Source organism: Anas acuta, chromosome 1 (assembly GCF_963932015.1).
Source record: "Anas acuta chromosome 1, bAnaAcu1.1, whole genome shotgun sequence".
In the NCBI taxonomy this organism is placed as follows: Eukaryota; Metazoa; Chordata; class Aves; order Anseriformes; family Anatidae; genus Anas; species Anas acuta.
In genome coordinates this window covers 114,422,452-114,450,344 of record NC_088979.1, presented here as the reverse complement: position 1 = coordinate 114,450,344, position 27,893 = coordinate 114,422,452, and the positions used below count along the sequence as shown (strand labels likewise).

General features: G+C 38.8%; 1 protein-coding gene across 1 annotated transcript in view; it reads right to left on the bottom strand.

Moving 5' to 3' along the window:
* The window catches only part of CBLB (Cbl proto-oncogene B), a 132,440-nt gene extending 105,642 nt beyond the window's left edge, over positions 1 to 26,798 (bottom strand). The window contains 3 exon segments of the mRNA XM_068694558.1: positions 16,348 to 16,598; positions 25,766 to 25,924; positions 26,227 to 26,798. Coding sequence (XP_068550659.1) covers positions 16,348 to 16,598; positions 25,766 to 25,912 — 398 coding nt within the window. The 5' untranslated portion in view covers positions 25,913 to 25,924; positions 26,227 to 26,798.
* Positions 26,799 to 27,893: the final 1,095 nt, after the last annotated feature.

Sequence of the window (27,893 nt, the reverse complement as noted above, 5' to 3'; positions counted from 1 at the left end):
TGCTCTCTAATACTGCAGTCACATAAAGGTTTTTGCTGACTATATCATTTTTCTTCCCCAAGTGGCCACACATTCACCCTGAATGCATGGGGGAATCTAACCTTGTGGAAGAAGAAACCCCGGGGACGTTTTAGCAATACCGTAGTGGGAAGGGAAGGCTAATCATGAAAATGAGGCAGAACTCTTACAATGGGAGCTCCAAAGCATGTAGGACTTGCACAGAAATGAAAAAAAAGGAGTAAAACAGATATGTGTCCAGTCCAAGGCTACTTGAACAACCTTTTGTTATCAGGATGGTCATGTCTTCTACCATCCAGCTAGTCACACTGCAATGGAGTTTGCTGTTAATAAATGATTTCAGAAATATTAAATCCAGAAAATGTATGGTCTTTATGAACAATGCCGGAATGATACACAAAACCAGTACGTTATCAAGTGCAGTTTCCTGAGCAGAACCACATTATGTGAAATTTAAACACGTGTCAAGCTCTCAAAATCACTTCAAACACAGATTTTCATATGCATTCATCACTGTTCTGGTATCATTAGACAGTACTTTAAGGAATAAAGGCATAGAAGAAATTTTGATTTTGTTTGAGGTTACTCCAAGTTGCTTCCATTATAGCTGTGGAACATTCAAAGTGCACATGTACCTATTACCATGCGCATCAGACATAGCAACTCAGCCAGACATCAACACAGCCCCATGTTAAAAAGATAAAAGCACTTAGAGATAGGAATACAGTAAAACAATCAAGTTTCACAGATGGAGAAAATTAGGACACAGACTACCTGAGTCTTCCAAAACTGCATGACATTTATGATCGTCATGCTGTAAAGCTATTTACTGCAGAACACACAGTATTTACTGACCACCCATGCATATTTATTACACTCTAATTTAGAGCTTCACACAAGATTTAATGCCTTAGTGATGTGCAGACTACATTACAGCTACATCATTTGGGCTACATCTAATCTGAGGGGCAGTCAGATTGCATACCCAAAACACTGAAGTGTCCTCTGCTGCCTACACTGAATCCCAGGCCACCACCCAGATCATCTCCCGGCCCCACTACACCCACCTCAATACCCTCACCTAAAAGAAAAAAAAGCACCTCAAGGGATTCAACTACAATTTGCTTCAGGATTTGATGTCTCCAGCTCACAGACAAGGGCTGAGCTTTCGGAACATTCAGGCTCCTTGTTCTCCACAGGCAGAGTTCCGGGTTCCGGAAGGTTCTCTGAAGTCTGAGGAGATTTTTGATTGGTTGCTTGGTGGGGGCATGTAAGGGTGTTCAGAAATGGGAAATTTCACCAGGTTTTGATAAATCTCACGTTGTAGCTGATTCTCTGCAATCAGTACTGATATTTATTAGTAGTTCTTAGGCGAGACAAAAAAAGGAAATATAAAGTCAGCAATATTTACTGTTATTATGCAAATTAATTGATATATTGCATGTTTAGCTCCTCTCAGGAGGTTCAAGCAAGCCATGAATAGGATTCACTTCATATAAAATAATAATAAGAAGGATAATCTACCGCTGTTGAAAACCAGGACCACCTACTGGATGTCATAACACAGCCACTAGAGCCGCACAACAGACCTATTTTTTCAGAAGTGCCCTCCTCATGCACCTTTCATATCAGGAATGTACAGAGGAGCCATTTCCAGGGGTGTCAGCTCTGAATTCAGATTTTAAAACATGGGAGAACCTTGATTTGCTTATCTTCATCCTGCAGCCTTGTCTAGCTGGCCTGCTGCTGCTCAAACACAGAGCTAGATACAAAACCATTTGCTGTTCAGCTGGAAGTTTTTAGGTGGCATTCAGGCAAAGAGGGCTGAAACCCTATCTGTTCAAGAGAAAATGTCTGTTCAGCAACTATAATCACTGAAACGTAATTCCTGTACTTACAGAAAAGAATGTTTTGGTAGTAACACGTAGTTTTTGAAACGTTAGTAGTAAGCTACTGTTCAAGCACATGAACTATGTTAGAAGCCTGGTGATTTCAAAATCCAGTCTGAACTCTGCTCCTACACAGCCACCCACGTACTACAGAATCAGCATGCCCTGCTGCACGTGTTAAAGACAACAGCTTCTGGAAGGACAGGCTACAACTTGGGGGAACACGGTTTAAAGAATACAAGGAAACCTGCCACAGATTTGCCCCATTTTTCAGATTAAAGATTAATTTGACATGTAATGGAGATACAATGACAAACAGAAAGTCAATGAAACTAAAAATTCCTTATACTCAAAAGGTAATCGTAAGGAAAACATCAGGAAACAGTCACAGTGATGAGTCAATTCCAATTACTAACATGAGCTCACCATTAATAAAGAAATATTTGCTTTTCCATTCACATGGCTTATTTCAACAAACTCAGAGTGAGTAAACAACAATAATCTTTTACATTACCTTTTGTTCTTCAGTTCTCTTTGCAAAATACTTGGAAAAGCAGACCACGTGCTAACAGAATCTTTGCATAGTGACATTGTTAAACCCAACTCAGTCTATAGGGGACATTTAGAGAATTAGAATGCAGAATGAAAACCAAGCACTTTGACATCTTCTTTTACTAAACGTCTCTTACAACTACTCAAAAACAGGGGCATCTTCCCTAGCTTCAGCTCATGATAATCCACTGATTCAGAGTGTGCAAAATAAGAAGAGTCTATCATAACACCATCCTTCTAGAGATCTTCCAACCAAGCCGTAAATAGATGAATTTAGTTCAGCTTCTGTTCACCTGACAAAAATTCACACTTGAAAACTGTGAGGGCTGAAACTGTGTGTACAGTATCAACACAGAGCCAACTTTCATATGCATGCTAAAACAAAGCTCTTAAAATAGGGAATTATTCTGGAAATGCTGACACATCTTTAATACTGTGAGTGGGCGCCAATATAATACACACATTGTGTACACATATGTTGCTGTCTTCCTGGGAAGCTTAACTGAAAGCCCACATGGTTGATGTGGGACAGCAGGAATGCCTCTTTGAAAGCACTCATCCTGCTTATTCATAGTATCTCAAATGAATCCCAAGGCATATGGTCCAATTATGGCGTTTCACAACACAGTGCTTATGATGGTTAACAATCCTTTTTGAACCAAAACTGCCCTTGATGCTTCAATAAAAAACACCTTGTTGACAGAACTTAGGCACAATCTTCAGCTTTTAAAGAAAAACAAATCAAGTACCAGAATTTTCCAGGTCATCAACACAATTTCATAAATTGAGTTGCTTTCAGTCAAAAAAAAAAAAAATTAAAAGAGACTTATTTTAGTTGCCCCTCCCCCCCTCACCTCCGAAGCACAGACCCACTCTAGAGGGTCAGACTCCCAGAAGAATAATGAAACAATAGATGGACCATCTGCTGCTACATAAAGCAAACTGACAATCCAAGAATAAAGGAGCTGTATGAAAGTCAGCAGTACCTTTCCATGTTCTTTCATGGAAGATTTGCTACTTAGCTAAGTTTAAAAACAAAAACAAACAAAGCACCACACAGAAAGGCTGTAGGGGCTTCCAGACAAAAACGCAAAGGTTAAAGGACAACAACACACATCTTTTAAGATTTTTTTTAATTATTTTTTTTTTTAAACTATTGTCAACTCCAAGCCACATAAGGTTCCAGCGATAAATATTCTCCCTCATGTTTGTCAGGCAAATCACTGGTGTTCCACAAGGGTACAGAGGAATATTACAGGTACCTTAGATAACAACTCCACAGATATCCACAACTTGAACAACACCTTCACAGTTGTCAGATGATTTCCCTTTAAGACTGACTTGCCTCCACCAGTTTATTTATGCAGATCAAGTTTAAGGTAGTCCCAGCTCCCTAATAGGCTTAAAACAAGCGTGAACAAATAATTGCCTAAGGTAAAGACTGTCTTGGCAAGACTTGCTGCGGAGTAGAGGACTACCTGAAAAAGAAATGCAACTAGAGGAATAGCACATTTACACTTTTTTTTTTTTCCTGTCAGCTATTCATAAATTCAGCCTCAAACTTCTGTAACAGATAAAATTCTTCTTTTCCATTAAATTGGAATGATTTAGATGCTAGATAACTTTCACCAAGTTATAACAGATGCTAGGAGGTGGGTGTTTTCCTTTTGTTGCCTTGTTTACGTTGAGTAAACGTAAGCAAATTTATTTCCCCAGTATTTTAAGCATTCATTTCTTCCCTACCTTTCCAGTAGCTTGGGTGGGTTGGGCTTATAAATTTCGAGAAATTGTTGACATCACAATTCCTTTCAGTCATCTGCTCTAGTAACACAGTGCATTCCCAGAAACCAAAGATTTAATAAAGGGCTGTTTTTTATAACAAATATCCATCAGTCTGACCTCTGACTACAGTCCATATAAAAATACTTTAATATTCTAACAACCAATGTTTATGTTGTCCATTACAGTTTAGCATTAGTAATGCGAAATTCATACTGCATAAACCAAACAAGAACCTGAAAAACACTTAACCCTTTCAGAATAACATTTTGTATGGATGTTTCCATCAAGCCATGGAAAAACTGCTGTGTGGTGTCCAAACGAGTCTCTTCCTGGCATCGAGCTTCACTAAGATTATTTCAAAGTGCCTGCCCAAAACTGGGATCCTCACCCTCATGGAACAGCTTGCTCTCTCTTTATTCCCTCACAAAGAAAACTGAATAACGAGACAAAACAAACTACTCATTCTCAGTGACACTTAAGATTATTTAATAAGGCAAAGTTTCTTCTAGACAATCATTGCCAGCCTGTCAGATATGCGTGTCATTAATGAAACCACATACACAGAGACTGGAGGACAGCTGTGTACCAACTGGGTCACCAGTGACCTATACACTCCTATGCACACCTCCCAGATGAGCATTGTCTTTTTGCATTACTGTGCTCTGTAAGCGATTAGAGCCCCATTCCTCATAGGGCATTAATTATGGGGATTAACAGTAAAAGGAAGCACATGAACAGGATGTTTCTTTCTTTTTTTTTTTTTTTTTTTGAATCTTTGTGTATTTGCTACAGTCATGAATTATGAAGTAAAAAGGATATGCAGAGTTTTGAACAAAACTAATGCAATTCTAGTCTTCTAGTCTGTTATTCCAAACAAATTGATTTAAAAAAAAAAAAAAAAAAAAAAAGGAGTACGGGGGAGAGGATTTCACCCTGCTGACATGAATTCCTCAGCTAGCCAAAAGAATTGGCAATCTATATGCCACATTATTTTCTGTATTTTTCCCAACTGCAGCACAGAACATGTATCATTTAGGTGTAGAAACTGCAAAGCATTGGCCACTGGGAAGGAGCTGTCAGTAAGACACAGCTACGGATTAAAAATTTGCATGAAGTTAGAACAGACACGAGCCTTTATTGGCACTCCTGTTATCCTCTATTATGCTGCTCCTACCATAGCCAGAAGGCACAAAACCCTAAACACTACTCTTACACTAGTAAAACCTGCAAGTGCTGCACTCTGAATTAAATGTCAAAATACTTAACCAACAGAAGTGATCTACGATGACTAACGTAAGCAGTAAAAAAGAAATACCTAGAAATTGAACTAGAATAGAACCCTAACTAGAAATAAAACATAGGTGTACAGAGTCTCTGTTCTAATGAAAATATCAAGTCTGTTAGTTAAGATCCACTCTGACATGCCATTATCAGGATGACCAACAACTGAATATATACTTTTCATATTTTAGTGTTTTATAGCTGAAAGTTAAGACAACATTTCATCACAGAAATATTAGTCTTCTCCAATATTTTAAAAACAAATACTTGGAAATATAAGAAGAGATTTAAAAAATAATTTACAGGCAAGAAATCTCCTTTATCACTAGTATACGAGGGGAGCAGATGCTAACAACAGTGACTGTCATCATTCTTTTAATAAGAAACCTAATGGTTGGACCACAAACTCAAGGTTTGTGACAGCAACCTCTACTTCAGAGCTTTAACAATGGACTATATTTGAGCTACATCAAAAATATTTTCAGATTATTTGTTGCTCTGTATCTTCATTAAACGTGCATTTAACTCTCCAGAACAATTTACATGCAACTTACACAGCTCTACTCTGATTGCACTGATAGAAGACCTAGATGTATTTGCTGAAGTTAGAAATTTAAGTTTACAGAAATTGTTCGTTTTTCTTTCGTCAATACCAAAAGAGCACAGTTTGATATTAAATTCTAAATAAAATAATTTTACCAATATAATAATTTAATCTTGAAGAGTTACAGAATGACTAGTTCTCTGTAGCCCCATAAACTGTTTAAAACATTATTGACATGCACAAATCTGAAGGTGTTTCTCTTCATCTTCACACACACTCCCTCTAGATAATAGTTAAGAGTCTGCTCTTGGGCATACAGCTGTAAGCCTTCAGCAATTAATGACTGCTTTAAAAAAAACTTTAAATATTCTTCTTACGAATGTTCCTAGGTAAGGGACATTTTATTACTGACCCTGCCTTTCATACTTCCCATGACAGCCATTCATGACTCAGAATCAACTCTGAGATGAGTTCACAGAATATTCTCTTGGCTAAGGACCATTTTCCATTGGAACAGTTTGAAAACAGATGCTAATGTTTGTTTGCCTTGTGTTAATACCCTTTTGCTTATAACAACAGAGGCACATTTTTTATCATGCAGTCATTCTTAAACAGTAAGTAATTGCCCAAAATGTCACATTTTAAGAGTGATAACTAACAAATGAAAAATAAAAAGGTAAGAATATTACTGATATACAGATAAAAAAAAAAAAAACTTGATATGGACAGAAAAAGGTAGCAAAAGCCTTTAAAATATCACTGGTGCCTGGCATAAACACAGACACAAAAATAAATTAAGCTTATTAATACAATTCTTGATTCTCAGTGTAGGCAAAACTAGAATATTTATAGGCTAACCCGCTGTGCAAGCTAGGAAGCGATCACAGATTTTCTAGTAGGCATGTAGGTTTGAGTTCTTTCAACAAGTACAAGTTAGCCAACGGATAATAGGAAGAGTGAACACTGGGCCCCAGATATAACTAATGGGGCTCATTAAAAGATACTTATTCACATGTAAGCAAGCCCATGAATCCTTTTCTTTCTGCCACCAGTGCCCAGGGCCTAATCCAATCCCGCAACATGCCAAATACTTTCCAAGAGCATCTAGATATTCTCTACTCTCAGTCATATCAGTGTAAACACCTACTGAGTGATATTTGGGACTTCAAGGGATGGAGAGCAACTAATGAGGAGGTGATAAGATTTCCATAGCTTATTATTCAGTATTCCTTTCTATCAGGAGGCATAATTATGTTCTGCAAGATAGATGCAAGACTAGGGCTAACACATAAAACGAGCTATGGCTGTGAACTTTTTTTTTTTTATACACACATGTTTAGTATCACAGACAAAACAAATTAAGGTTTTAACTGTTTACTGACTGCCTCATGTAAGATCTGTAGAATAGAGAAGGCAATCTTCACAAGCATTTTTGCTATGGAAAATAGGAATATTTTTTCCTATTTATTGCTGCTTAAAATATCAAAGTCATATAAATTTCATTATTTTATGTGAAACGGAGACAATGTTTTGTGAGCTCTCCCACAATGCTATCAATAGAGGAGAGAAAAATAATTTAATGTGGTTACTTTTCCAAGTATTTTTCTCTCATTCAGAGAGCTTGCCCAGGATCAGCCAGTAATAGTAAAACACTAACTCATCAAGTAGACTGTGCAGGTTGACAATGTAGTCTCCAATATATACAAATGTATCAGATATTAGACTGAAATTACATTAGTGCTGTCTGACCATGGCAGATTAAAAAAAATAAGATTTTTTTTAAGAGACCTCCCCTTATAGAGAGACCATGATAATCTTATCCACACAAAAATTAAATTTAGTTAAATCAGCATATCGTCACTGACAGCAATATTTCATTATATATTTCAAAAATATTTGTTTCCAATATACCTGCTACATTTGAGTTTCCCTTTTAGTGCGTTATGTTACATCACTATAGGAAAAAAACGCAATTAAAGGTACCTTTGCATCAGACATACCAGAAAAAACAGTGAAGTTATAATCATTATGACCAAGTACAACTAAAATGAGCAAATAATTATTTATTTGTTCACCATTTTTTTGGACCTGTAAAGATACTTAAGTATAAAGTCACTTTCTTCTGTGCACTTCACTTAACACAAAGTAAAGAATTGGATAATTATTATGGTTACGATCTTACATTTACAGCATAGCTCTGACATAGGAAATCTAACCAAACTATGGTGAAAACAATGTTTTATCACATGCTAGAGACAAAAATAAAACTATATCCATAATATATCCTTTAGCTCTGCCTTGGTTGCACGCAAAACCAAAAATTTCAAAACATATTATTCCACATACATTGCAAATATGATACTGAAGACAGTTACCTGGCTGCTTCCTTGGGAAGTTCTGTTTCTCATATAAGATCACTTACTGATTTATTTTCCATCTGTGTTATGTATTTATCATAGAATCATGGAATGGTTTGGGTTGGCAGAGACCTTAAAGATCACCTAATTCCACCCCCCTGCTATGGGCAGGGACTCCTCCCAGCAGACCAGGTTGCCCAAAGCCCCATCCCGCCTGGCCTTGAGCACCTCCAGTGACAGGGCATCCACAGCTTCTCTGGGCAGCCTGGGCCAAGGCCTCACCACCCTCACAGTAAAAAATTCCTTCCTTTTATCTAATCTAGATCTACCCCCATCTTTTCAGGGAATTGTGCTTCTTTTCAGACACAATTTACTGCTGATCTTTTCTGTGTGTTATTTCACCCAGTTTTATTACTACTATTATTACTATTTAACTGTTGCATTTATTGCACCATCTTTTTTAAAAAAAGAAAAAAAAAACAAATTTACTTTCAAATCTGGCAAACTATATTCCTGGGCTGGTTCACAGAGAACAGGCTTTTTTATTGTTCAGATGTGTTTGATATTTAAAAAAAAAAAAAAAAAATCATGCCAACATATTAATCTTACCAGTAGCACAAATGTTTTGTGCAGATGACAGTAAACATAGTTCTTGAATTAAAAATCCTTCCAGTACCAATAAATAACATTAAAAATTCTCACTTTAGTGCATACACAGTAATATTATAGAAACTGCAAAGATAAAGTTAAAAGGAACATGCAGCTACTGACAAAAAGCCAACATACAGAATATACTCTGAATGCTACTTACTAACCAATTACACTAACTCTTTTGTGCCATTCTTAAGATGACTGAAGTAAATTCCCTCAATTAATATTGAAGCAAAGAATAGAAGAGGAAGAAGAGGAACTTATGTCAAATGACTACAAAACACTTTTAAAACATGACAGAAATTAACAAAGTACTCTTCTCTACACTTCCTTGCATGTTACATTTTAACAAATGGAAATGGGTCTTTCCATACAACAACACCTCTATCAATAGCTCATTCTCTCTTTTGTTCTGAATTGAGTCAAACTTCACCGGTGATAACAAAACATGTAATTTCACTCCTTTTCAGATGAGGGATATTCCCTACTCTGTACAGCTTAATGAATCTTTCTCTGCTGTAGGTTTAGATGCATAGAAAGCATGTGTTCAAGCCTGACTTTTGATCAAGCATTCTTTGGATAGCAGGACTATCACTACAGCGTGTCTGTTTTTATAAACAGGCTTTCTTATATGTTCATCAAAGACAGTCAGCAAGTGTACCACTTGAAAAGGAAGTTGGGAATAATGACTTTCATTTCTTTACAGAATAGAAGCAGATTTTATTCTTTCATGTTTCTAATTTTCAATGAAAAACAAGGTAAAAGAACAAATGGTGAAAGAAAGCATTTATTTTTGTAACCTGAAATTACAGCTAGATATGCTTACATATCTGGACACATTTCAAAAAAAAAAAAAAAAAAATATATATATATATATATATAGAGAGAGAGAGAGAGAGAGAAAAGAGAGAAAGAACGAAAAAAGCCACGTTCTTCTAAAACCTTTCTGTTTCTTCCTCCATGATATGCCTAGCTGCCATCATGAAGGCCAGCACTGGAGACATTCTAAAATCAAATCACTGAATATGAAATCCTTCTGATGTAGGAAAGCAAAGACTAAGTTCTCCCAAAATCAACACATTCAAAAGTGACCCCTTCAGGCCCATTATGGGAGCCTTCCTTTATACAAGGTAAATTCAGGAGTCAGTACTGTTTGTACCTGAAGAAGATCCTCACGTTGCTTGGTATCAGCTGGGCTTTATCATACCTGAGAGCACAGTACCATTTATAGTTGGCAACCATGGCCTGCCTTCACAAGCACAGCTATACCATGCCGAGACCAGGCAGCAAAGTCCCCTGAAGGGCTTTTCCAAAGGGGGAACAGGCAATAGTATCCTCACTTACAAATCAGACTGAATATTCACAGACCTCCCTGACCAAGACTACATTTTCAGAAAACCACCCATTCTTCCCAGCTAATGTTCTCATCCTATGTTGCCTGATAGAGCTGAAGTGTAACAATGTAGAGAACCATGTCAGTAGAGATACTGCATCAGACCTCTTGTGTAGTCCCAGCTGCAGAACTGTCATTAATTTTCTCACAAAGGAAATTAATATATTAACACATGGAAAGATCTGAGGATCATTTCCCCATGAGTTTGTGCTATTTGAAAGCTTTCACCTCTGCACAGTTGGTGTAAATGCATCTTAATTTGGCAGTATTATCTTATACATTTTTCACAAGTATAAATTATTATACAGAGTAGAACAAGGAGTTCGAACTATATATTCCCTCACAACCAGCTGAATTCTGCTCAGACACCATATTACTCATAAAAAAAAGTCCAAGGAGACCTTGCACTAAAATAGAAAAATCTATCTGCTTTTATGAGAGAGTAAGGTAAAACAAAAGTTAAGTATATGTATTACCCCTCTTCCACTAACAAAATGTGAATCGAGGATCTAAATCAACTTTAAGAATTCAGAAACCATTATTTCCTCATTTAGGATCTTCCATGTTTTTAAAATTGTTGCCTTCCTGTGGAATTTGAATAAATAGTTGCCTTTGGGTTATTTTGATACTAATTATTCTTTTGTTCTTCTGTGGCAATACCCTCCCCCCGAAGTAGAAGATGACCAAAAACACTTACAAATTGAAATACTGCCTTACAACAACTGGAGTCACCCAGCCTATTTGCTTTTATGTTGAGAACAAGCTGTCATAACACTGCCCTACCATTTGTAACCTCCACGTGTTCTCACCTGCCCTTTGCAACAAGAGTCTCTTTGTCTGCCAGTTTGTGTAAGTCACATTCTTTGTTTAATTTAGACTAAAACCAAAAATAGCAAATGGCTTGTGCTTCACTAAATTTGCACTGAAGCTCTATTACTCATGCAGTTCAGGTATGCCAAAGGGTTTCTTAAATCTGTTTTGGTTTTATCTGGTTTTACATCACATTAGGTAAGGAGGGAAGGGGAAAAAAAGAATTTACTGTAACATAAAAGCTTTCAAAGAAAACAATCATTGCATTTCCTTGCCCCGTTCAACCTAACCCAATCACACATGCCCTCTTTTTTCCTTGTCAGAAGAAGCCTCTTTATTCCAATACATCAATAGGCAAGTTCCATTGCCAATCCAACTTCATGATAGTTATCGTGCAACAGCTACCAAGTTATCTATGTGAGGCTGACAAATGGTCAAACCTGGCTCTTTGAAAAGAACCATTAACAATATTTTCTGAATCTGCACTTCTATTTGTCAAATAATAAAGCCAAAAACATCTTAGCTTGTCCAAAGAAGTTGTCCTGAATTAAAAACACATCCTTCCTGGTCCCTTTCTGAATCAACAAAGCCTCCTCTGTCTGGAGATACAAACAAGTTATGAGGCTACCTAAGTGACGAACTTCCTAACTTCCTGTAAGTAAAACAGCGACCTTGTGGTACAAGAGGAGGCAATTCAGAAAAGAGTAAGCTACCTCTCGTTTACCATGGGACAAAAGTACATTAGTGGCTGTTATTGCATTACAGCCGGCACAACCAAAGGCCACACTGATGCTTACCTTTGTAACTTGTTATCAAACCTTACTTTCAGAATAAGGGGGAAAAAGACTCGAAGTTTCAGCAGTAGAAAGGTCTTTCCTGACAGTGCTGTGTACTTTGATATGCCTGTTCAGGAAGCTTGATTCAAGAACCTTAACTGATCTCAGCTGTCAATGCAGACTGAAGGAAGAGAAATGGAGTGCTTCCTAAACACACTACCGATTCACAGCTTCACAAGGCAAGGGGCAACATGAACAGCAAAAAAAGGAGAATCTGATCTATTACATAAACTGCAGGTATAGGACCTCCCAAGAAGACAGAGCAAATATAAGAACTCTGTGCTACAAAATACTTAAGCAAGACATAAAATCCTAAAGTATGCAATTTTAGTCAGGATACCAAACAGTTAAATGAGCAAGGGAATTTAGACTTGTACAAAAACAGGAGCAGTTTTGCAATCACCTTGTAGGACTTCCCTGAGTTTTCCCTACGTGCAACTCCTCCTTCTATTTCATCCCCCAAATAACCTCAGCTCTTCTAATCTTTACATCTTTATCTGTCCTGCCCACAACCTGAGAAATATTCATCTTTCATATTATTGTCCTCTTCCACATCTGCAATGCCACTTAACACCAAGTAGCCAACAAATTCTGTTTGAACCAAGCAGTATTTAATAGATTCATAAAAAGAAGCACACACATTGGCTTTATACTTTTTCTCTTGTCCTCACTTGAAGAACACTTAGCAGAAGGCAGGCAACATTAAAATAGACAATGAACAAGTTCCATCTCAAGATGCATCTATACAAAGACACAATTTACAGGTAAGAATAGGAAAGCTCACACTGGTCTCCCTTTCTGAGGAAGGGTTTTGTTAGCTCTGAAGAGCCAAGTTTAGCAACTTGAATGAATCCAAATGTAATCTCCCCATTGCCACTTTATTCCTCCTCTATTATTATTGTAACTTATGTGCCTGATTTCAACACCTGGCTAACATTTGCCTGAAAAAAATGCCAGCCTACAAAGGTTTTTTTTTTTTATTTTTTTTTTCCTGGATGTATAATTCTGAAATGCAGGAGACAAATGGAAGTCTGGACTTCACAGAAATAATGTCTTCCAGCTTTAGGCTGCTTCGCAACAAACAAAGGGAAAAAAAAAAAAAAAAAAAAAAAAAACAGACCCTCAAAGAAACAGAAAAGCCTTTTAAGAAAAATAGATGTACCTGATTCAATAATCTTAATTATTAAAGAGTTAATAATCTTAAGAAATAAAATCTGACAAAAATCTTCAAACTACTTCAAACATTGTGTAAACTACAAGATGTAGTCTGCATAGAAGTTTTTCAATCTCTTACCTCATTAAGCAAGAGGATGTAATTTTAAATGAGACATCAAATCCAGAAGATAGATGCAATTCATATACATTTAAAATTAAAAAAAAAAAAAAAAAGTAAACCATACTACCTCTGATTAGCAAGATTCATCCTACAGAGTACAGAAAGATAGCACCAACCACTCAAATGTCTATCGTATGTATTTGACGTGGAACGCAGAATAGAGAGGCAACAACTCAGTGTAAACTTTTGTTTTAGCCATTTGTATGTAAACTGGCTGCACACTACCTTTTTTTTTTAATCCACAGAACCTTTGAGAACTAAATATTATGATAATTTTTTTCACAAAAGACTAACTTCTGTCATGAGGGATAAGGCAAATAAAATAACATGTACATTGGTGCTGGTTCCTAAATGTACCATCACCACAGAAGTTAAAAAATTATTCAATAACCTTGTAGATTAAAAGTATATCAATCAAGAATATTGAGACAATGCTTCCAAATGCAGCCATTTTTTAAATTTATTTTTTTTCTCCACGATGACCTTTTTATCCAGCAACCACAGAGACACTAACAGAAAACAAAACAGGAAAGTGAGACTGAAAACCACAAAAACTGGTCAGGTGTCAATATATGAGAGGCTTTGGGTTTGGCTTTTTTTTTTTTTTTTTAAATTGACTATACTTCAATTTGACTGCCTTTTAAAAATATCTTGAAAAACACTTACTTAAATCCTTACCCTTACATTTGCATTATAAAGTAAACAGGTAACAAACTTAGGTCAATGAAAACATATTTCAAAGCAAAGAAGCTAAAAAAAAAAATGACAGCATCTTTCACTAATTTACAAGATTTAAAATGATCAAGTATGTCAAAGTACAGTAGAGGAAGCAGATAACCCAGTCACAAGGCTCAGCAAATGAATATACCTTGACTCAACTTAAAACTAGGACACACGTACAGAAAAAACATCACCAGTAGATGAAAAAGGGACACTTTTCAGATCACTTGAACTTACAAGGGCATGAGGCATGAACTGCTAGAAAAACACTTCTGTTATTTTTTTTTGTTTGTTTGTTTAAACATTCCAGCCTTAGTTTCTGCTGTTATGTCAGAATCTGGCTTGCAGAGGAAATGCATCTAACTGGTTTAGCAAGGAAGACACATTTCTATTATATTCCCTTCCTCAAGCTTCAAACTCTATCAGTCAGACAAAACAATGTATCACTTTCTGAAATACAAATTTGGACAGCCTGAAGGTTATTGTGAATCATTGCACTGATACTATGTTTTTAAATCCCTCCTCTCCAAACACCTTCCAAGAATGGACCCAATAAATAACAGTAACTAACTGCACCTTCTTCAAAAACTGCTTCACAAAAGACATCCTTAAATCACCGTTAGCCTTGTGAAGAAACTGAAGTGGGAAATTGGAAAAAAGAAAACAACTCTAGCTACTAGATACAGTTACTGAGACACTGTTTTGAATGACTGTACAGTGCCTATGGCAGACTGTTTTTGCAAGTGACACTGAAACTGGTTTTAATTTATTGCTAACTGTAAGCAAAACCACAAGTAAATCTGGGTTTCATGCACCATAGGGAAGTCAAAATAAAACCTGTTTACATAATGCAGTCATTTATGTCAAATTTCCCTTACCATAAAAAGTTCTTATTTCCTTCGAAACACAATGACTTTTGTACATACAACAAATAGGTTATTAAAGGAAGACCCCATAGGCTCAGCACTGAACAATTCTTCCAGGAATTCTGGTAACAACGCATCTACAATGAAAGCATTTTTTTTCTTGCTTATGAATTCAAACACACAAAAAACCCATCCATCAAGACCTATTCTCATCACTCATATAGTTCAAACTGTACATTCTGTTCCTCTTAGGTAAATTGCTCTTCACAACTGAACAGGCTTTAAATACTTTTTAAAATAATTCCTTACACGTTAAGCAAGATTCATACAGGAAGAATACCACAGTATACTGAATAGCTATAATCATACCTAAAGGTCTGGAAAGAACTTTTGTGTAAATCAAACAAAACTGCAGTGACATTTACAACAATATAGACATTCCAGTGCTTCTACCACCACTTTCACCCGCTATAAAACTATACTGCAACCCTGCCTGTAAGCTCAGGTGCAGAGAGATACAATTATCCATTCCTTTTCTCTCCATTTTCCCTTCCATGACTTCCATATCTCCTCTGAAAAGGGGAAACTGCAGTGTCACGTTTTCCATCTGACTAACTAACTGCCACATGACTGCTGTACCCCTTCCCAAAACAAAAAAGCAGATTTTGCACAAAAATTCTTAAAATCTTTTCAAAGTATTATGTAGTAACACCAAATCTTGAAAGCCTCTTTACTCACCACTAAAACAGTACACAAAGTAGACATAAATCCTGGTTATTAAAACTGAATCACTGCAAATCAGGAATCCATTATGTTTCTGAAAAGACTTCTCAGCACCAAACTAACATTATCATCACCTCATGCTAACATCATACAATATCTTAAAAACATGACTATCATTTTGTTCCATTTCTCTGCTCTGGAAAACTGTATGTCAATATCCCTCATGGCTCCCACAGTTTTAAGAAGTGGGCTACAGGGAGGTCAAGCTCAGACCAGATAACAGTCACTCGCACTCTGCCAGAGGAAAAACTACATATTGTAAGGCCCTGCAAACAAGTAATTACAATGAAATTAATGTTTTATGAAGGAAATGCTCTTGGTTTTAAAGGTCGCAAAGTGACAGATAAGAGCACACAGTGGAACAAATCCAACAAATTACTGTTTGACCTGCAGGGTCAATAAACCCCAACAATAAATATTTCTGCTCTTTAAATAATTAAAAATGTCAAAACACAATGGCTGCAGACAAACATTGTTAAAAATATACACAGGCCAGACAATCTACCTTATATTTAAATAGTTTGCTTACCTGTCCTGTGACTGTTCCTCATACATTCTTTCCTTTCCTTCTTTGAAGAGTCTTATAGCCCGTTTCGATTTTTTCATGAGACTGTCAATGTAGATTTTAAAATATTCATTCTCACTGAGTTGTGCAAGTTTTTGGTTGTCATCGTATTTGCTCAGTATAAGTCGCAAATGTTGATAAGTGTCTGGTAAAATGTCAAGTATGTAAGGTGGGCTGTTTTTGAGTTGAAGCTTTGGGTTTTGGCACAGTCTTACCTACAAGCAAAAACAAGTGAATTTTAAAAGACAAGTAGTATTTCGGGGGGAAAAACTGATCTGACATCTTAAAATTCTGTAAGCATATTTCTCCAACCTCCAGGCACAAAGAATTAAATCCTATCTCAATTGTATTCCACAATATCCCAACATAGTCTCTAATGTCTAAGGATGTCAAATTTGACTTAATCCTGCCACATCTATAAAAAAACAAACACGCTTACTTATATAGGTTGGGCGTTTCCTTTTAAAGTAAGAACATCTTTACCTGTCCACTATGTGCTAAGGAGTATATTATCAAAACACAGTATGCAAGTGATGCCAAGAGCGGTAGTTTTGTACAGGTCTGTTTGCTGCAGATGAATTTCCCCATGGATTTTTGGTGTTGACTAAGAACTGACCTTATAATTTAGATTTGCATCAAAAGAGATTCTCTCTCTTCTTTCTCCAATAACGTAACTTTTTAAAACCCATACGAATGTAAAGTTTGAGAGTGCTATATCTACAAATAGGGTCTGAATGGGGCCAGAGATTCCAAAGCTGTTCACAGACAGAAATTAAGCCACTCGCAGATATTGTAAACTATGAAACAAAATATTATGAACTCAATCTTTTCCACTTTATGGTTGTACTAGAAGATAACATCTTCATGACCTTGAAGTCAGCATCTTCCTAAATGGCACAAAATTTAATTGAATAATATATATTGCTTAAAAGAGTAAGCTTCAGATGAATTGAACACCTTTATTTGAAGCTAGTCTTCACTGGAAATGTTTCTGGGAAAAGAAGGCACTGTTTTTGTTTCCTGAACATAAGCATATTTAAAGTCATTATCTCCTGGCTACCTACCTTCTCTGGTAGTTTGTTCTCTAACGTTCTGTAGTAGAAAGTAAAGGAATCAAAACTAACAGATCTTGAGTGCTATTGTGTTGAGCTATCCAAGCTCAGCTAACACACTGCAGCGAAACACATTCTGCACATGTGTGTGCAGCTGTACATATGCAAACACTTAGAAAAAATTAAGTCCATGTGGCATAAAAGTTTTATAGGTATCATTTGGGGATCGCCACAGTATATATTAGTGACTTTGACATTCTTTTGAGGTAACTAACGAGGCTATAAAAACATCTTAATACTGCCGACAGCAGACTCCTATTTCTACTAATGTATCAACTTGAAAAAAGTGCATGGTTTTGAGCACTTCCAGGGGGGAAAAAAACTTGTTTCATATAACATACATCCCTCTGTAAACTTGAAGCTATATTGCTAACCTCTCCCCCAATTTCTAGATCTACACCATTAAAAAATTCACCGACTTAAGACCTTCATGCATGACAAGCAGCAATGTAAACACAATTGTTTCTTTCTCTGAATGAAACACACGCAAAACACATCAGTCAATCACAGTTAGGGGACTGTGATCATGGTTAGAAAAGTGGAGATTGGAAGGTGGATGAAAGTCAAGCACTATCGAGTTTAAAAAAATTTCTAGCACTATTAGAACGGTGCAAACTCATAAGTACTGTAGAAATATTAATGCCATTCAAAGAAAGTATTTAAAACATGACTTTCGCAACAGCCCTCTTCCTTTTACTGATCCATTGTTACTTCAATAATTTATATTACTCTTTCACATACTAGACCAAGTAATGGATCAGGAACCCATTTGATGTATTGTAAAGCAGACAGTCCTCCCCACAGAGAAATTTAATCTCAGTAGGAAACAGAAAGACAACAGATGGATACAGGCAAATATGAGGACACAGACGCAACAGTTCATGCTAAAGAGTGGCTCAGTGTGCTAGTGGGTCCTAAGTACTCCTAGATAAAAAAGCAAAGAAAAGCTTCAAGGCAAACTCTAGAAAAATGTAAGTGGGTCGTAAAGAAATTCCTCCGAAGATGGAGAGGAAGCTGGACGGAAATAAAAAGAAGTAAAGCATAAAGATGTTTGGTAAACTCATGAGTGGCTGATGAAGTCTGGAGCTGCAAACCACAACTGCAAGAGCAAAACAGCAAGAGACTTTGAAAATAAGTTGTTTATATTTAACATGATAAAGAAAATGCTAGCAGAATAAAAGACAACAGAGTGCAAATTGTGGGTTAGCAGATGCCCAGAGCAGCATACTCAACGAATATAGATTGGATATGATGGCATTTTTTAAAGGTCAGAAAAAGAAAGCTGAATGGATGAGAGTTTTAGGACAACGGACGGATAAAGAAGGCAATCTTTGTCCATAGATCACATCTCAATCTGAAGGAATCAGATACAACTTTAAAAATAACAGTTCTAGTGAATGGGCTGCCTGAGTGAGGGCAGGATGGTACTGTTACTTCAGAAGATCACGGAATTAACTAAAATGAGAAGCTTAAAAAGGAGATTAAACACTTTTTTTTTTTTTAATGCCAAAATTAAGCTGACAGCCAGAATTCTTTAAGGACATTTCAGAATCATAAGCAAAGAATTTTACCTGTGCAAACAGATCTGAAAATCATACATGCAGAGTCATACATTTCTCTTTGCAGAAAAGTCAGAAAAGAAGAACTGGCATCCCAAAGACAGAAGTGAAAAATTTCCAGAGAAAGCTTTATGAAAATTGCACACCTTTTTCACGTGAACCTGTGTTCTCTGTGATTTAGTGAAAATTCAAATCAATAAAGATTGACATTCTCCCAAAGCAAACTACAGGTGCCACCAATCAATATCCCTGATTAGGTGTTACAACTTTCTGGAGCAACAGCACAATGTAGAAAAGAGTAGCTTAAAAGAGGAAAATATTTATTCAGGAAAAAAAGTCAGCAATGAGAACAGCCTACAAGCCAAGAAGGATGCAATCATTTTTAATTGCTTATTTATCCTCACTCTTCTCAAACGTCATGATCAAAGAATTAACTGATTAATTCTGAAGTCTTTCTTTTCAATCAGATGCATCAACAAGCAGAATTTGAATGGTTTTGTATACACCAGAACTACCATTAAAAATATTAAAACAGGAATAAGCAAATCGCTTCTGCTGGTTGTTGCGTTTTCAACGGTCTGTCCGTTCAACCACACAAAAGGACTACCCAGTTAAAATGAAGAATTAGTTTCTCTTTCAGATGTTCTAGAAAGTCTTCTTCAGTCCAGTGACATGAGTCATACACACAGCACAACAGGATCCTGTGGTCATCATGGTTTACCAGGCTTCACCTTCTGCTCAATTTACAGAGGTAAATGCAGAACATTACTAGAACCCTAAACTCCCAAATAAGCCTTTAAGGAAGTTGTAAAAAAAAAAAAAGTGTCTATAGGACAACTCAATTAGTTGTATGCATTCTCAGTGGAAGGGAAAAAAATATAATAAAATAAAACAAAAAACTAATGTGTAGTTAACGTTAGTGGTCCATTGAACTAGTACAAGGCTTTTATAGAGCACACAAGGTTTCAGTCCAAAGGAAGTAAGTTTGTAAAGAGATGGCTGGTAAACCATATGGTTTCCAGAGTCAGGATGTCCTGACACGTACCACAGCAGTTCACAATTATAAGCAAGCAAAAAGAAATGACAACTGCTGACGCAAAAGATTTACCAATCCACCAGAAGTGGCGTACATACCTTTCTTCAAAAGAAAACAGAATTCAAAACAAAGAAACAAAAATAAAAGTCCCCATGCTACATTTTACAAAGCAGTCCTCACCAGCACTTCAGCAGCGGACATGAATCACATCACTGTGTGATTTGTGTATTGTTATGACTGGAAGTAAGCATGTATATATTTAGCAAGCACTCAGTCTAAAAAATGAATAGCAATCAGAAAGTTACTAAGAAATGTCTCTCATTGAGGTAAGCTGAGAAAGGTTAAGCTTCTTCCACTATCTCAGGGTAAATCATAGTCTTACTCCAGAACCACATAAACAACAGAGCACAATTCTGTTTATGAGTAACTAGGGGATTATCCTGAGCTACCAGTAATAGACTTAGCTCAAGAACATCCAGACAAGCTTACTCTAGTCCCTATGGGGGAAAAAAAAAAAAATTCTCTTCCTCCCAAAAACACAAAAGAAACACTACTACTCTTAAAATTTTGAAGACATTCGTCTGAAGTTATAAGGCATTGCTCCATAGCATCTTCAGATATGAGTATGGACAGCCCTTGTATTTAGAGGATGGATTTCTTACTGAAAACTGTACGTTTTATTTACTTTTACAGCAAACAATAAAGTGTAAGGCACTGGACTGGTCAGACAAAGGAACTTTTGTTCAAGCCCCAGCACAATCTGTTTAAACACCTAACTCAGGTCAAAGACAATACAAGGAAAGCAACACAGCTACAACAGAGCATCTAGTGAGTACAACATCCGCTAAACACTGTTTTCAGCTGCAGTGAATGGACTACAACATCAGTGCTCACACACTTCCAAAATTACACCTTGAAAACTTCTAACTAGTATATTCTGCCATGCAGAACAAAAAAAAAAAGTCAAAGCATTAAGAACATTTTGACATAGCACAGCATAAAGGCTGCTCTACAGTAGAAGACCGTAACAATTCTCCAGAAAACCACAACACACAATGCTACCGACACTGAATTCCAAAAAACGTAATGAGGGAGGGGCTAATCAGGACAATGAATGAAATGTGAGCATGACACTCCTTCACTGGATAGCCCTCTGCCAGAAATTACATTAATTGCAACAACTTTTTTTTTTCCTCCCCACAGAAATGTTCCTCTGAAAGAAGCCTTCTCATCAAAATATAACTAGCGGTGACCAATCACCAAACTTTTCAGCTGAGAAAACAGCAAGTGCTTGTTCAACAGCTGCCACACCACAACTGCACCGTATGTTTCCGTACCTGAGAAAAATGCAGTTACAATGCTGATGCTACGTACACCCAAGGACACCTGACTTTGGAGGGTCATTTATACTTCTGTCTGGTTAGGAAATGAGAAGTTTCCATTTCTCCATTTAAATTCTTTTCCACAAACAGTCTAAGCAGATATAAAACTTCCTATCAACTTCAGCCAGGTAATACACTGAAGAATACGCTGGTTATGACCAGTAATTGTCTTTCCTAGATCCTTTGTGGAACTATGTCTTTAAATCAACTTGCAAGGTCGCATATTACTGTAACAATCACATTAAGTGTTGCAAAGCATAACCCACCAGCACAGTTTCAAGCTGATGAACTGTGTTCTATATACTCAGTTACATGCTGTTGAAAACGTGTATACTGATCACTGTAAAAGAAAGCCACACTACTTATTAAGTTACAGAGGTAACACTTTTACTCACCAAGTCAACAGGATGAGCTTTGGAGATGCACTCTAATTTGCTCTTAGAAAATTATTAAAATGGCAAATCAAACCGCCATCCCCATTTACTATGTCAAACAATATGGTGGGCTACGATAAAGCACTCAAATGGTTTATACAATATTGTTAATCTTCAGAGTAGAAAACACAATTATTTTCAGATCCAATGCGTAAGAGTATGGAAAAGGGATTGAAAGTTCCTATAATATTCTGATTTAAAACAAACAAACAAAAAAATCCTGTTCAGAACGTGTCACAATTTTACTGGCTTACAACCTACCATAGTAAGATGTGCCTAAAAGTACTGCCAAGTCTAAATAGCCAGAGCAGCAAATTATCTGAACTACACCCATGTTTATATAATAGACATTTTCTCTCAAAGTTGCTCCCAAGATAACCATCATCTTCTAGTAGTAATGCACAGCTAACTTCTAGGTTTTAAAATCATTAGGTTTAGAATCTCAGAAAAAAACATCCCATGTAACTTATGCACAGTTTAAAGGAAGACTTAGTTATTTGTTAAAAATATTATTTACAGGATATGAACTTTCAAAAATACAGAGCATTTCTAAAAATAGTGATTGGCTTGCCAGAAGTTCCAAGATGCGTGATTGACTTGCATATACAATGCTAGCACTGGAAAGCAAGGCTAGCCTTCTAAACCATAAGAGGAATATCACCCTTTGCATTATTGCAAAGGAATTAAACAAAATATTTTTGGTTCTTAAGCTAAAGCTTATCCATGAGAAAAAGAACAGAGAAACTGGACATTACATGCTAACAGTTGATGCCCCTCAGTTGCCCCTCAGTTAGCATTGTAAACCCACTGTAAAAAGCCATACCAGTAAACCTCAAAAAGTAGAGATCCCAGTGGATTAGAAATAAAAGGAAGATGAAAATAGAAGGTATAGAGGGAAAAAAAATAAATCATTTATTACTTAAACATGGGGATTTTTTTTTATTCCCCACAAGTCTGTTGTTTACAGCAGCATTTACCAATAGGACTCTAACCAGGAGCAGTACCTCAATATTCTGTCCTGCTAAAGAACTCCCAAAATCTGCACACTTTTTTTTTTTTTTTTAAACTGGTCACAGAAGTTGGAAGAGCCAACTTCAGTGGAACTGCAGCCTTCTGCCTATTCTTGCAGCTGAAGCATCAGCCCATGAAAAGCAAACACTAATATGAAGCTTTAACAATGTCAAGGCATGACATATTACCAGTTCTGCACACACAAGTTCGTAAGGTATTTAAGTAGCCAGAGCTTTTGCATACACCATAAAACCTGTCTAGTTCTATATAGTTCTTATAAAATAGAAATACTTGTAGCCTTGTTGTTAATCTTTTATTGTTGAAAACAAGTAATGCATACAGGTAATATCACCTGCCAACTGAGGAAAGAAGCAGAATGCAAGGAAGGAAAGGTACAGAAAGGTACAGGTAAGAATAAAAAGTCAACTGGGAAAGACTGAGCTCTGTTCCCAGCTGTTAAGAACTCTCATTTCACCCTTTGGTCAAAGTAATAGCTTTACTTGTTTCCATCCTCCCTTTCACTCACATCTTTAGAAGACAGAAAACTTGAGCTACTTAGCTGCAGAAAAACAATGGTTATCAGAGCTACTATTGGTAAAGAACAAACAAGAATGATGACTGTTATTACAACTAGCAAAACAAACCTCAAAGCTACAATCCTACCTTGGGTGGCACCCCGCTGGCTCTGAGTAGCCTACTGCCTTCACCAGGTATTAATTTTATCAGTGAACCACCACAGACACCAGTCATCGGACACGGTCCAGAAATGGGATTTGAAGCAACAGTCAATCGAGCAGGTTTCTATTTCTGATTTTAATCCCTGGTTTTGATTTAGGCAAAGGATAAAATGACCTTCCTGTGTCTCCTGCCACATAAGGCTGAGACTTAAATTTGTTTGCCAACATATTCAATTTGTTCAAACATCCTTTCACTATAAGGACCAAATGCTAAAAACTCAAACAGAAAGCTACGGCATTCTCACACTATGACATCATCCTGTCTGGTATACTTTAATATAATTTGGAAATTAAATTTGATTAACTGAGAGCAGCTTAAAGAGGATACATTAAAGATCCAAATTGAGGACACTTATCCGTAAAATGAAAAAGAAAGCACAGCACAATGTCCAGCCTTTCCAGTGAATTCTACAGAACAGGCCTTACTGGCTGTTCCGATGCTCTGTCTTAATAGCAACAAATAAAGTTATCCCACAACAGATGAGTAAAAGCAATCCACAAGTCCAAGATTTGCTGGTATCTGTGGACATATAAACGAACCAGAGGCAATCTTACCATACAGACTTGTAAATGGACTGACACGGGGCGGAAATTAAGCTGTACATTCCCCACGTGGTTTCAGCAATGACAAAACAGATCCCAGGTTTCCTGAAAACTTCCTTCTACTCAAGAACAGTGCCTGCTTCCAAGTGTTTACAATTGCACTTCTCATTACAAGATACTCACTGCTTACTGCATCCTGATCACTAATAGAGAAATGTCAACAAAGTCTCTGAGATAATAAAGTCATCTTTGTGATCAGAGAATCATTAAGGTTGGAAAAGGCCTTCATGATCATCTGGTCCAGCTGTCTCCCTGCCGCCAATATCACCCACTAGACCATGTCCCTAAGTACCATATCCAGCCTTTCCTTAAACACCCCCAGGGACGGATGATTCATACTATATCATTTCTATGAAGGCTGGTTTTTAAGTTTATAATCATCATCAGAAATTGTGGTAGAAATACAAATGCAATTGTTAGAGCATCAAAAAGAAGAGCATATGAGGACTCAATCAAATACTTTGAAATTGCCATTTGTCAAGGCACATTACATTAAATTAAATATCTCCAGTACGTCAGAGTCACTTCTGACAAACTTTAAGACATGTTAAACATCTGCACTGTACAAGAGCCACAGGAAAAGTAAATGGTTACACTAATTCATGGAGAATCGCTGAGTTAAGAAGTCATAACTCTAGACATACGGACCCAAGGCTAACAGGTAGCGTTCCTCACTCTCCGTGAGTTTCAAGAGGAAGCTGTCAATATCACTCACATGCGAAACAGAGCGCCTGTGCCCCCTGAACAGTTATCTGTATCATAATCAAACTATTCCTACCATCAGTAAGAAGCTCTCCTAACTAATCTACAGCAAGCTGTCATCTTGTATAACACTAAATAAAATTTATCAGGCTGGTCCAGAGCACTAGGAGAAGTTCTAGAAAACTATACTCCCACTTCCTGAAAAATAAGTTTCAGTACGGTACACATCTGGTTTCAAAATGAAAATTAAAAGTAGTAAAAATTCACCAAAATGCAGAACACACACTTAAAAGGTAGGTGTGCTTACAAATCTGTTTACTAAACTGACAAGAGTGACATCCCCCAGTCCCCACGCACATTCCTAAAAGCACAGACGTATCTATGCTACCATCGTGAGCACGTCTCGCAGGACGATTAGCTTAGCTGAAGTTTCATGCTTCAGAGGTCTTGTTTGCAGACTAACAATGTGATCCGACACGAAAAACACAGAGTGTGTGATTACCAGGCTAAGTTAAGCAGTTTTTCATTAGGACAGCTCAGCTTTTCAAGTTTGAGTCATTTTACAGGCTCTGAAAATAACAATAGCCTAAGGCAAACACACATATTTGTTTTCCTGACACAAACCAAGATTAAAAAAAAGAAAAAAAAAAAAGAAAAAGCATAGCCGGAGGCCACAGGGAAAAAATATAAATAAATAAATAAAGGCAAATGGTGCTTGAATAGCCTAAAACACTTCCCGAGGGGCACAGCACGGAGCTGGTGGAGCCGCAGGAGTGTCCCCCCCCCCAAAACCACTCTTTGCTCACCACTTTGTCCATCAGCTTCCAGGTCTTCTCCACAGTCCTGCGGTCGGCGGCTGCCTGCTTGGGGGGCCCCACAGCATCCTGGATGGCGTCGATGAAGCCCAGGATCCGTCCCTTGCGCGGGTTGCGGCCGTTCTGCGAGTTGGCCATGGGGGAGCCGAGCTGGACGCGGGGACAGACACAGAGACAGACAGACAGACGGCGGCTGCCTCACCGGCTGCTGCCGCCGGGGTAACGCGAGGCGAGGCAGAGGGAGAAGCCCCCGGGCACGTTTGGGCACCGGGCTCAACTTTTCGCCACCCTCCCCGGGCGGAGCTGAAGCCGGCAGGAGGGAGCCCGGCGCTACCGCGGCACCCAGTGGTGCCCCCACCTCCTCCCCGGGGTCCCCCCCCCAGGCACCTGCCCCTGGAGGGAGCCGAGCGGACAGACGGACGGACAGACGGGCGGACAGACAGGATACGTACGGAGCAGCACGGCCAGGCTCCCTACAGCGAGGGGGAGCCGCCGGGAAGGGGATGGGAGGGGAGGGGGGGGGTCAGCAGCTCCGCGCCCCCCGCCCTCCACCCGAAGCGTCTGGTCGGACGAGGCTGTCCTTCCTCCCTCCTCCTCCTCCTCCTCCTCCTCCGGCAGCGGGCTTCACCGCCCCAGGAGGCAGGCGGGGCGCATCCCGCGCCGCCCCGGCCCTTGTCGCCGATCGCCGCCGCCGCCGCCGCCGCCACTCGCGATCGCGGCGCTGCCCCCGCGGGACTCAGCCCCGCAGGGAAGCCGGGTGCGGGGCGCCAAGGGAGCCGGCGTCCTGCGGGCACATGCGGGCTCGGAGGGGACAGAGGGGACGCCGCGAGGCTGTGCTGCAGCGCGGCTCGCAGCCCCGGGCGGTCAGCGCTCGCCCCTCACTCCTACAAAGTGCGGCGGGCGGGCGGGCGGGCGGGCGGCCGCGGCCCCGCTCCCACTCCCACTCCCGCTCCCTCCCCCGCCCCGCGGCGCGGCGCTCCGGCGGCCGCCCCTCCCCTCGCCTCCCCTTCTCTCCCCTCCCCTCCCCTCGCGGCACGCCCGCCGCCGGCAGAGGGAGCGGGGCCGGGCACAGCGGAGGCTCCGCTCCGCTCCCCTCTCGCTCCGCTCCGCCTCTGCCTGACGTGGCAGGCGGTGACTGAGCGTGCAGCCGGGCGGCAGCCGGCAGGGGTTGGGAGTGATGGGGGAAATGGCCAGTGCTCGGCGCGGAGGGGAGGGGGACGGAGCTTCCTGTCCTGCCCCCGAGGCGCTGAGGGGGCGGCTGAGGGGGGCTCGGAGCGGTGTCACACGTCCTCCCTCTCGCCAAAATGTGTTAAAACCCAAGGGTCTGTCACGCTGCCTCTGGGGCTTTTCGCACTCTGTGCTTCTTCACGCTCCCGAGGCTTGTTTTGGTTCGGTCTTGCGGCCGCAAAGAGCAGGAACTTGTGCGCCTTGTGCACGTCTGGTTCCTCTGCCCGCCCTGTGAGAGAGCAGCTGGGCTGCGCTGCGGCCGGGGCTGACGCTTCTGCTATTAATCTTCTGTTAAAGCGGGCTGGAGAGCTGCGAAAGGCATCGGGGGCTGTAACATTTACACTGCAGTCCTGAAAGGCGCTGATCAAAAGTGCAAAAACTTCCCCCTGTGCCTACCTCGATGTCTGTGGGCATATAGTAAATATAAACCAAATGTAAACCCAACTGACCTAACACTACACATCTGTTTTAGGGGCGAGTTTTTCCTCTAGGTTCTTTATATTCCCTGTGAAAGTTGGAGAGGGGAGAAAGCGAAGATGAGCCGCACAGGGTGCGAGACAGTTCATTTCAGATCCCTTTGAACACCTTCCAGGTCATAATTATGCTTTGTGAGTGTTAATGTTATAATTAATTATCACGCAGAGAAATGAAAATAAAGCGCTTGAAAACTTTGAGGTTATGTTATGAAGAGAATAACCATTCTCTTCATAAAATGAAGAGTAAAGAGTGCTTTTAAATTTTAGTTTTCTGAATGTCAGCAATTGTGTTCTTTTTGCGGTAATTTTGTGAAGACTTTGAAAAATAACCATTTTTCTTTCTTTTTTTTTTTTTTTTTTCTAATCCTTGGCTTATAACAAAATAGGAGTCCGAAAAGCAATAGAAACGGTTGTAG